The 12,369-nt window shown below is 36.4% G+C and overlaps 1 protein-coding gene across 1 annotated transcript; it reads right to left on the bottom strand.

Moving 5' to 3' along the window:
- Nucleotides 1–337: 337 nt before the first annotated feature.
- Nucleotides 338–6,141, bottom strand: LOC126610238 (aromatic aminotransferase ISS1). Its single transcript, XM_050278241.1, has 9 exons — nt 5,729–6,141; nt 5,513–5,560; nt 4,548–4,676; nt 3,735–3,794; nt 3,194–3,350; nt 2,627–2,733; nt 2,462–2,520; nt 1,308–1,416; nt 338–1,011 (listed from the first exon to the last, which is right to left on the bottom strand). The coding sequence occupies exons 1-9, from the start codon at nt 5,789–5,791 to the stop codon at nt 559–561; spliced, it is 1,185 nt and encodes a 394-aa protein (XP_050134198.1). The 5' UTR covers nt 5,792–6,141; the 3' UTR covers nt 338–558.
- Between the last annotated feature and the right edge of the window lie 6,228 nt (nt 6,142–12,369).

Raw genomic sequence — 12,369 nt, 5'->3', positions numbered from 1 at the left:
CATGATGGTAAATTAGATCTTGAATTGCAACTACCAGCTTAAAATCATGGACAATTGAAACAACAACTACTAAAGTGGTGGAATCTCTACAACCGAAACTCGATATTGTCTTTGCACACTCTGCTTTTGATTTTCTTTTGATCTGCTACATCTGATGATCAAAAATAAAGAGAAAAGTGTGTAAGGTCGAAGGGTCAAAAGGTCAATGCAAAATGACTCCCCTTGCAGAAAGTCCGACGACGTAACATAAAACTGTCGGCATGAAGAGTCTACGCAAATGCAGCACAGCAAGTCAGAACAAAAGGGAAAGATATGTTGTATCAAGCATATGTGAACATTTGGAATAATATCTTTGCATATATTTTGAAAATCAATGTGTACAATAATACAGGCACATGTTAGAGCTTGGAATATACATCACTGAAATTACTCTAATTCTTCTGCTGGCAGAAAAGAGACCCTCCATTATTCTAGTTTCAAACTTAGTATAAACCGGAAAATGAACTTCCGTTTTTAATGTCGAATTCAATGTAATAATCGAAGTTACTCAACCAATCCTTACTCAACCAATCCATCTCTGATTAACTCTTCTAACCCTCTCCTCAGCCTCTCTGCAGCAGCTTTGCAGTCATCCTCTACCAAGCCACCAAAGGAGATTCTCACATTCCCCGGGCACCCACAAGCACTTCCGGGGATCACCACCACACCATGCCTGTGAGCAAGCCAGTGAACAAATTTATCATCATCTGCATATTTGTCCGGAAGCTTTGCCCACAAGTATATAGCTCCCTCTCCGCCTTTAACAGCACTGTCCCCAAGGGGAGAGAGCGCTTCTATAACGATGTCTCTGTTCTTCACTAGACCTTTCACTCGTTCAATGACCCATTCGGGTCCCATTTCCAATGAGTAGAGGGCAAGGTGCTGTGAAATTATTGAAGCACAGATAGGAATGTTGTCCTGAACTTTGAGGAGTTGGGTACCAAAGCCCTCTACTTCTGATGGGTAAGCTATCTGCATAAATTCATCAATTAAGTTGAATCAGCAATGCTAACTCATACGTCCATGTATCGATTCTAATAGATTATCAAGTTTGAAGATACAATTTTGAGATCAATCAAAACTTCTATGACTCGTGTTTACCATGCAAGAAAATTTCTAGACAGACACGTGCAGTCGTAATGGCTATTTGATACCGTGTCTATCAAGATTCAAGATGCAAAATATACATACTACTGAAGTAAAACTGTCACAATAGTTTTCCAGATCTATCTACTTAACAAGCATCTAAGATAAAGGGTATTTCTTACATATCCAACACGCCATCCCATCATTCCATAAGCTTTCGAGAAGGAAAAAATGTTGACTATGTGATTTCCCTCCACACATGTGTGTTTCAAATCATCATACATAAAATACCTGCAAGATCAAACGTTATGACTTGCGTATGCTTCAGAAGCAAACATTTGACAATTATTCTTCAACCGAAAGCAGTTAAAACTCGGACACAACTGAAATGGAGAACAGGAAAAGAAAAATCTCACTCAAGAGTACTCAGGTAAACACCAACATAACAACTACTACTCAAGAATTACCCAACACTATTGAAGCTCCACAATATAGAAAGATCAAAAAGGCTCATCTTCAAAGACTATTCCTGAGGACCGACAAATCTGTAGGTTTAGTCTCCTTTTTAAAGCTTCAAAATCTACTCCTGTATTATTTCAAATGTGCTCGACTGGACTTTGCACGAATTGAAGTTTTCTAAAGAACATTCCTATCACTTTTTGTATACCGATTTCCCTGGCAACCAAACATCTCAACACTCAACCCAATTATAGGCAATAATTCATCCGAGTAAGCACTTGAACTTCAGCAACGCTCAGCATCTTTAATTGCATATATTCAACTGAAGTCTGGGTAGAAAGCCAAAAGCTTCAGGTTATTATTCTTTTCGATAGTATGGAGCAATGAAACCAAGCTACAGTCTTCTCGTTCTTTTCTTATTCTATTTTGTGTTCACCTTTGGCTTTCCTTCTCTACTGTCATGCCACCTCAACCCCAGTCTTCATATATCTATTCATAATTCTCAAACGGAACTCCAGTCAGATTAACATGAAACTCTGTATTATTACATACTAATCGTATTAGAAAAATTTAAATGTTTAATGCAGTTCACAGTTTTGAACTCTCTTAATACTCATCATTTTTCATGGACGTAGTAGGCAGATGCAAAGATCAGCATCATTGTTGCCAAGAAATTGACTAAGATTTTGAGGACCAGAGTAACTTCCATTCTTCCTAAATGGGATCCCACATACAGTTTATGTGCGTGCCCTGAGATTTATATGAACGAAACATACAGACGAGTATCATACAGAACCATGTCATCAAGTCAGCAAAATAATGACATCAGCACATATTATTGCAACATTGCTAATAAGAAAAAAATTGATAGACTTACTCATACGTATTATCCACAACTAGCCATGATCCAGCATCTCTGCATAAATTGGAAATCCTCTACTCACAAAGAGAGGAAAGAAAGTAAGAACAGCATATACAAGATTTTATTGTGCATACAATCAACGGCTACATACTCTTTTAAGAGAGCGAGATAGAGAGAAACCTTAAGAAGAGAATCCGGAATGTAGGTTCCACTTGGGTTACCAGGATTAACAACTGTAACAAGTTTTGGGGTTGGTTTGGTTTCTGATAATGTTTTCTCCAACCAGTCTGGAATCAACAAAGTAGTATATATGATGATAAGAAAGAATAATGGCTATCGCATTGCTTTATGTTAATTTCTACAAACAAATATAGATGCATGGCCAATGATCCAAGTTCTCAGAATTATCCTGCTTACCACAACATGTCCAAGTTAGGGTGTCGGAATGCACCAATCAACTATGGAAAACATTATATGATGTGTTATAATACTTTAGCAGGCTCAAAATGTGAAATTAAACAGGGTAACTAAACATGTAGCAGTTACAGTCATAAATTGATAACTTAAGACAACAAGAATTTTGACATGATTTGACCGACAACAAACATTACAACTGAAGATAACAAGGCTTTTGACATGGTTAATTTCATATCAAGATCTAAGGAGTAGAAATCATTCAATGGAAGTTCAAGAAAAATTTCATTCTTTTATGTCCCTCTGCAACAAGAAGTTCATGAAGCTTCTCACCTGCATCTGGGTGAAGTGTCTTTGGGTGACCAGGACCCACGAGTATATTAGTGACTCCCGTCATTTGGAAGGACATGTAGGCATTGAAGTAGTATGGTGCAAACATAACCACAGAGTCCCCGGCATCACACAATGTAAGAGCAAGGTTCACAAATGCCTGCATTGAAATCATTATATTCAAATGGCTGAGAACCTAACGATCAAAATAAGTTGCACAGACGACCATCATGTTTGATTTGTCTCAGATTCTGTGTCTGAATCAGATGATGCTGATGCAATATTTGAGATAACATGATATTCACAGGGTGTAACAATTTTCTGGTAGCAGATAGCATGCTTATCTTAATAGTGCTAATCACTCCATGATTTAACGGGGAAGTCAATTTCTTCTTATTTGGGCTGCTAAGCTACACACAACTATAAAGTAAACTGTTTGCATCTCCTAACAACTTTTGTATCGTTTAATAGTCTAGACATCTGTTATTTTTTATAGACCTTCCATGGAACCACAAAACTCAAATATAAATGCATTAATAATCACCTGATTCGCGCCTGCAGTAACCATCACTGAAGATTTGTACAACTTATTTTCACGATGCAACTACAAAACAAATAATGAAAAAAGAATGACAAATATGGTTGCCAATTATAAAGCTGTAGTTGGATAATCATACTTTGTCATAGACTGAAACATTGTGCACAAGAGAAGGCGAATTCTTTTTCCTTGTAATCAGAAAATTCATTAAAAGGGTACCAAGGGGGCATAACCTGTACACAATTAGTGTACAGGATCAAATGAATGGGAGTGGCGTTGAATCTGCCATCCATGAAAGAAAATGAGTAGAAAATGATTCTTGAGCTATAGAAGAATGGAACGCGAAACTCATAAAATGTCAGTTCTGACTCCAATCATAAGGACAAATCCACGCATGTGGACAGACTCCTTCATAAAAAAAGAAAACACCAGAATTTTGGAATTTGACCTTGGTGTTGATTCCGTAGCCTACGGTCACGGCATTCTGAGCTCACTACGGAAGATGTAAATCCACGTATCTTTCCTAACTTTACCATGATTAATCTTAAAGTAGCTTCTTCAAACTCACACCCACTTTCATGAATTCTAACCAATAGTAATCTAAAGGTACCCCATATCTTGTTCCTAAAACTGACCTTTTCAATCGTATAAAGCTTCAGTTTACGAAAGGGTAGGCAGTAAAACAATTAAATATATATGACTAGCCAGTAGCCATGCATTATCAGAATATAACATTGAACACAACCCAAGTATCTGAATGCATCAAGAGATTAAAACGGATCATAATTAGAAGAAACATTGAACTAATTCTAATGATACCTTTTGTACTAATGCCTCCCTGAGTTCAGGTAAACCTTCATCAGCACCGTAACGACTAATTGAAGGCTCCCAAACAAGTTCTTTCACCTTATCCAATGCCTCTTTGGGTGGTTGCCAGTGAACTACTCCCTGCAGCGCGTTCCAACCAAAGAACATTAAAGGCTATTTTCCAAATGTAACTAAGTGATAGAGACAGCATAAAATATCCGAATGCAAAAGCAGTGACGAGAAAATTTGTATCTGATGAAAAAAATTCATATAATGCATAATGCAATCCTCTGTTGAGAAAAATATTAAATTAAATAGCACAAACTATCTAGCAGTTTGAGCAAAATATAGATAAAAAAGGTCTAAACTTTGGCGAACTTAACTTGGACATATAACAATACAAAGTATGTTGTTTCTCTAAAAAGGCCTAAAAGTTGAGCAAGTGGAAAAAAACAAACTCATGTTTAAAAATTAGGACGGACTCCGCTCCCGTTGGTCATGATTTCAGAGGTTTGTTATTTGGGAATTGGGACGGACTCGCTCACCTTGCTCCCTAGCAGTTTCCCTTGTTAATAGTTTTCAACTTGAAGGTTGCAAAAATTTGCACTTCTCTCTCACTTGTGTGTCACCCAGAAGATAAGGCACGCACAAAAACAGCTTCTTGAGTGCATAGTTTCCAAGTTAAAAGCTATTCTAATATGAATGAATAATCAAATGCTTCTTTTGCAATACAATCGTTTCCAGCAATAGAAAGCAGCACCAAACACGCAACTCACACTCGAAGAACAAATCATACGGTTCTCATCGTCCAATAGGTTAATGTTTACAATTACCTCAGCCCAAAACCAAATGACAGTTTGGCATTGGAACACCCAAATTAAAAAAAAAAAACCATTCTCAGTGGCTCCATGGTTGTAGCAAAACAAAAAATATCAATCAAAATTAGATTTCAAGTCATTGGAATCAGAGAAGCAAACCTGAGCCAATGACACAGCATTTTTGGCTCCTCGGACCAACTGCTGTATCTGCAAAAGGAAACACAATCCCACCATAAACATTGAAACACCCAAAATGATCAAACATATTCGAGCAATAATCTACACTAAATTAATCTAAACTACGAAGGGTGGAATTCGAAGATACAAAATTCAATGAGTTAAAGAAAACCCCAGTTGGGGTTTTGGCCTAAACACCTGAACCATGATCGGCATATCAGTCTCCACGGCCCTCCTTGCAAGTTGTCCATAGGAACCCATCTCACCAACCAAACCAAACGCCCAAAAAAATGATCTCCAATACAAATTCTGAAACTTTCCCAGAAATCCAGTCCAAGAGAAAGAACAAGAAACCCCAAAAGGTTTTGTTCTTTAGCTTCAAGGATAGAATGTCCCCACCTAACCAATAAGCTTTCACCCCCACGCAACGTTTGACAATTCACCAATCCAAAACAATAACAAAGTAGGTAGTAACGTTTATCAGCTAACACCCCCACAACGTTCGACACTCCACATAAAGATTAACAAAGTAGGTAGTAACGTTTTTCAGCTAAAAAGATCATGTTCTCTCTCCTCTCTCTTCTCTCTCTCCTCTCCAAAATAACAATCAAAAGATAAGGAGAAAATCCCAAGCACTTTTGGTTTAATATATTTTTAGAAATTTTTTTTTCAACCCAGCTTCTTTACACTCAACTATAAAAAGTATTCCACTCTGGTGCTTTACAGTAGCGACAAAAAGTCTCTTTCAAAAAAAAAAAATAGCAAACAGCAATAATGCATTTGAAGCGAATTCGATTTCCACTAACCTTTTGGTAAATCATACACAATGTGTTTTGTGAATAAAAAAAGCAACCAAACCCTACAACCGCAAAGCTTCTGTGCATTTTCACTCCAACACCCATCTTGCGGAATATTTAACCAAATTAAAAGACAGAATTTAAAAATAAAAATAAAACAATTTTATTTGCACTAAGCAGGAGGGGATGGGCTAGCAATAATGTGATTCAAATTCGTTTTTGACGAGAATCGAACTTAAGACTCCTAAGGAGGAATACAACTGGAACGTTGTATCAAACATATGCTTGTGAAAGTAACTCAATCAAATGAAGAAAAAAAAAAGATACTTTCTTCATCATATAATAGAAACGGATGATGGGTGTCGACGAGTTCGGAGAAGGGTTGCCAACAATACTATTGGATTCACCGGATTAAATAAAAATTAAGTTCAAATAAAATTTCCTTTTATTTTTTTGTTTGTCAACATTAAGAATTCAGGTAGTGGCTGCTCTCTTTTGGGTATCTTTTCTTTTATGACTTGCTATTGTCTCCTAGTCCTTCTTGGTGAATTTCAATTTTTTTATACTTTTGGCAAAAATAAATTAAATTTTGTTTCTGTGATTTAATTCTATTAATCGGAATCTCCGAGGATTACGCTTACAGGTTCCAATTTTTTATGTTGTGTTTTTGGTTTAATGCAGTTGGGTGAACTGTAGAGAACAGAGTGGCAGAAACGAGGGATCTAGAAGATTGGGAACTTGTCGGATTCTATTTTCTTCTTGAGTGCTCTGGAGTCTGGAGTATTCGATATTCTAAGTATTTTTCTTTTTTTTTTGAACAAACAATAAAATTTATACTAAGAGGGTGAGTGAATGGGTTAACCCTTACAATGGGCTGACCATAATAATGTGGTTAAATTTCGCCTTTAGTAAGAACCGAACCTAAAATATCTCTTACAAGTGAAGAGGAATACTATCAGAACGTAACACTAAGTGATTGTACTATGAGTGTTTTAATTGTTAATTTTTATATAAAAATACAAAAATAAGATCTAACAGTTAAAACACCCCGGAGCATCGGGTACTCTAAATGTCACAACCCGTCCCGAATTTCTATTATCGGTGATGTAAAATGATGGTTTTAACCTTGGATGTTGAACCTTGTAGTGTGTGTGTGTGACTTATTTTGGAGACTTAGATGTTAATTTTTGTGGTTTTGGATTGGTGACCCACGTGGACCACACACACACACACATTATCCCTCTCTCTTTCCTCCCGTGCTCTCTCTCTCTTTCAAACTCTCTCTCTCTCTCTTCTCTCTTGTACGGACAACACCCAAAACCCTTTAAAACGTGACAAATTGAGGGACTTAAGCACACCATTGTGTTCGTGAAGCACAGACAAATCAATTGGTACCATTTTTAGGTAAGGAAACCTTCGATTTCACGTGGAAACCCTAGCTCCGATTTTGGTCACTGTTCATGTGGATGTAAAATCTTGTGTTTCAGGGGATTTTAAGGACATAGGAAGCTTTAGGACATCCTTGTGAGGCTCGGAGAAAAAAATGGAGTGAATTGGACGTCGGAGGACTGAGATCGAAGCACTACAAGTTTGGCCAAAATTATTGAGCTTGCTCAAGCGTGATTCAGTGGTTTTTGAGGCTTCAAATAGGTATAACGTCGTTCCTCTCATCTCCAGCTTTCCAATGGTTCAAGTTTCATGAAAAATGGTGAAGAAACGAAGAAGAATAAGCGTTTTAAAGATTTACTCAGAAACCGATGAAGTCACCGACGTCCGGTGACTCGTTGGAGAAGAAGGTGGCATATTTCGTCAGTTTTGACAGAATATGCTAACGGCGTTAGCTGATGCCGTTAAGAATCTAACGGAATATGCTGGGAGTTAACGGAATATTCCTGACGGTGTTAACTGACGCCGTCAGCGTGCCTGGCATGTGCCCGCGCATGGGTGAAACGTCTGGCCGTGCCTTGGCCCGCGCGTGGCAGCGCGTGGGTGGTCCAAAAATTATTCTAAAAATTTTGGGATGATCCTGAGGTTGTGTAGGTCACTGTAGTATATTCATATACCCAAATTGAGCTATGTATGAGAAGTTATTAGAAAGTTTTGTCTATGTGCTTTAAATAACATTTTTATAGTTAATTCGCATATAGGTGAGACTTATCCCGAGGACAAGCGTGTTCAAGGGCGACTCGGGGGCTAGACATACCAGTGAGTGGGCTTTTGGTTTTCAGTAAATATTTATATACTTGATATTTTCCCAGAAATATGTGTTTAAATGAAAGTATGCCTTAAATGCCATGCATATGAATTTATATTTCGTATATGAATTGGTATATGATGCATTATATATAATTATGGTGATGTGGACGCTCAGGTAAGCTCAGGTAAGTTATGTTTGGTTATGTGAATCATCGATGATGTGATATGTGATTGAATAACGTTGAGCTCATAAAACTGCACCTAGGGTGATTGTGATTTAGCCAGAGATATGGCACAGGCCTGTATATAATGTCACATCCCGCACCATATGCTCACATTGGATCCAATTTAGATGCACAGTCTTGTCGTACAGACCTTTATTATGGTTCTAACTCGTAGGTGACTAGCGACTTATCGTCCAGCTATTATGTGTGGATAGTATTGAGCATGATTATATTATTACACCCATTATTGTCGTACAAACCTTTTCATTTGGTTCCGACTCTTGTGCAGTATAATGTCGTATAGGTCATTGTAGTGACTCCGGCTAGATTGACTTTTGAGCTATGAATTCAGCCGTACAGACTACCACAGGGGTTCCGGCTAACATGTTGTATTTATATGAAATTATTCTCACCTGAATTGCTTACTCTGTTATATCTTGGCATGCCATACATATGAATATGATATTGGGAAGCATGATTTGAATTAATATATTTACATATATATTTATGTATATGTTTATATTCTGATTCTGGGAAAAATTATACATGTTTTACAGCGAGGAGTTAGAAATGTTGATAAATGAAATGGTTTTGTAAAACATTTGTTTTTGCCCACTCACGCTTTCTGCTTTGCGCCCCTCCAGGTAAGCTTGCTGTCGGTGGCCTTGAGGATTTCGGCGGTTCTAACTTATCAAAATAATTGTAGGACATCTTATGGTACTGTATAATTAGTACTTGTCTTACTGGACTGCACCTAGACTTTTTATGCTCTGATTAAGAGTACTTACTTTTGTATCTTACTCCTATCACTTCTTGTTTATTAGTGCACTCTAGTAGATTCGGTTCTAAATATTCGTATATTTCTTATCCTTAATACTTCCGCACTGTGCACATGGCTACATCACCATCACGTGACGGCCATCATGCCTTAATCTCGGTCAAGGTGTGTCACTAGAGCACCGTAGAATTTTTGTGGAAATAAGACTGAATTTGAGAATAATAGAAAAAGAGTTTGAGCATCTCTAAAAGATATGACAAGTTTAAAACAACAAAATGATATTTGATGGCTAATGTGGTAATTTAACATTTTGTACAATTTTTTGTTTCACCCTATATATTATTCTATAATTTTTTTTTCTCTCTTTGCGGGGTCAAATTAGAGAAAACCAATCAATACTTGAAACAGACAACTATATATTATAAATTGCATCACATCTATTAAAAAAAATTATTACATGAGTTTGACAGCATAAGGCTTTGCCTTCAATTGACTCAGCGCCATGTAAGAAACTGAAAGCTCAGTTGGAAAGAGTTTTTTTGCCATTTTTTAGTGTTGTATGTCTATGTGGCAGTTTTGACATCTCATTTAAAGATTCTCTTAAGTACAAATAATATAACTACCTAATCTTTAACGGTGATTTCAAATTGATCCAAACTTTAGAAACATTTTAAATAACTACCCAAAGTTTTGAAATATAAATATTTGTTTAGGTCACTAGCATTAAGTGATGACATGAAAAAATTTTGAAGCAAATATGAACTCTCAAGTCATCTGTGGAGCTTTGAATCCCTACATCGACCCCTTTTAATCAAGCAAATTTAGAGTTTAAGTTGACTATTAGAGCTTTAGAGCTCCAAGACGATTAGTGAAAACTAGCTTCAATTTTTGTCCACGTTGTCACTTAACATAATGACATCCTCACTTAATGCCGATAATTTCGTCACTTAACATTGATGGCCTAGTGATTGTCTAATATTCAAAACATTATATAGTTATTAGAAACGGATGATGGGTGTCGACGAGTTCTGAGAAGGGTTGCCGACAATACGGTTGGATTCCCCGAATTAAATAAAAATTAAGTTCAAATAAAATTTCCTTTTTTTTTTGTTTGTCAACATTCAGAATTCAGGTAGTGGCTGCTCTCTTTTGGGTATCTTTTCTTTGACTTGCTATTGTCTCCTAGTCCTTCTTGGTGAATTTCAATTTTTTTATACTTTTGGCAAAAATAAATTAAATTATGTTTATGTGATTTAATTTTAGGGTAAATTACATAGTAGCCTCTCAGGTTTGAGGTCTATTACAACCCCATACAATATCTTTAAAATATTTCACTTTCATACCTCACGTACTATTTTATTTCAAAATAATATATCTGTTACATTTTCCATCCATTGATCCGTTAAGTGATGACGTGGCTGCCACATTTGTGCCACTTGGCAAAAAAAATTAAATTTTTTTTAAACCTAAATCTTCTAAATTAAAAATAAAAAAATAAAAACCAAAAACAAAAGCTGAACCCGCAACCCCCACCCACCCAACCTCCAACCCAGAAAAAGAAGAAGAAGAAGAGGAGAGGAAAAAAAAAAAAAAAGCCCATCTTCATCTTGCCCGACCCCCTTCCTTGCAACCCACCCCTTTCTTCCCCCTCACGTCAGCACTTAACGGATCAATGGATGGAAAATGTAGTTGAGGTATTATTTTGAAATAAAATAGTACGTGAGGTATGCAAGTGAAATGTTTTAAAGATGTTGTATGGGGTTGTAATAGACCTCAAACCTGAGGGGCTACTATGTAATTTACCCTTAATTTTATTAATCGGAATCTCCGAGGATTACGCTTACAGGTTCCAATTTTTTTATGTTGTGTTTTTGGTTGAATGCAGTTGGGTGAACGGTAGAGAATAGAGTAGCAGAAACGGGGGATCTAGAAGACTAGGAACTTGTCGGGTTCTATTTTCTTCTTGGGTGCTTTGAAGTATTCGATATTCTAAGTATTATTTTTTTTTTAACAAATGATAGAATCTACATTAAAAAGGTGGGCAAGTGGGTTAAGTCTTACAATAGGCTGACCATAATAATGTGGTTAAACTTCGCTTTTGACGAGAACCGAACCTAAAATCTCTCACTTACAAGTGAAGAGGAATACCGTCAGAACGTAGTACTAAGTGATTGTACTCTGAGTGCTTTAACCATTAGTTTTTATATAAAAATACAAAACTAAGATCTAACAGTTAAAACACCCCAGAGCATCGGGTACTCTGGAGCACCTTAGAATTTTTTTGGAAATAAGACTAAATTTGAGAATAATAGAAAAAAGGTTTGAGCATCTCCAAATGAGATGTCAAGTTTAAAACAACAAAATGATATTTGATGGCTTATGTGGCAATTTGACATTTTGTACAATTTTTTGTTTCACTCCATATATTATTCTATAATTTTCTCTCTTTGGAGGGTGAAATTAGAGACAATCAATCAATACTTGAAACAAACAGCTATATATTATAAAATGCATCACATAAAACTATATATTATAAATTGCATCACATCTATTAAAAGAATTATTACATGAGTTTGACAGGATAAGGCATTGTCTTCAATTGACTCAGCACCATGTAAGAAACTAAAAGCTCAGTTGGAGAGAGTTTTTTGGCATTTTTTTTCTGTTGTATGTCTATGTGGCAGTTTTGACATCTCATTTGGAGATCCTCTTAAGTACATACTAGCATTTGCCTACACACTATATGTGTATGAACACATTTTTTTAGAAAATGAGAAGTAGAGAGGGAGAGAGAGAGTGTCAGAGTGGGAGGTTTTTGTTTTTGGTTTTTTTATTTTTATAAAT

The sequence above is a fragment of the Malus sylvestris genome, chromosome 17 (assembly GCF_916048215.2).
Source record: "Malus sylvestris chromosome 17, drMalSylv7.2, whole genome shotgun sequence".
Taxonomy (NCBI): domain Eukaryota; kingdom Viridiplantae; phylum Streptophyta; class Magnoliopsida; order Rosales; family Rosaceae; genus Malus; species Malus sylvestris.
Note: the sequence above shows the minus strand (reverse complement) of the source record. Positions and strands in the feature narration are given on the sequence as shown.

Bases quoted from the DNA above. Each gene is read 5' to 3' on its own strand.
- LOC126610238 (XM_050278241.1), bottom strand. From the start codon at position 5,791: ATGGGTTCCTATGGACAACTTGCAAGGAGGGCCGTGGAGACTGATATG. The intron at 2,734-3,193 runs GTGAGAAGCTTC...TGTTGATTCCAG, and splicing joins GACACTTCACCCAGATGCAG to ACTGGTTGGAGAAAACATTA. The intron at 1,417-2,461 runs GTAAGTCTATCA...TTGATCTTGCAG, and splicing joins GTTGTGGATAATACGTATGA to GTATTTTATGTATGATGATT.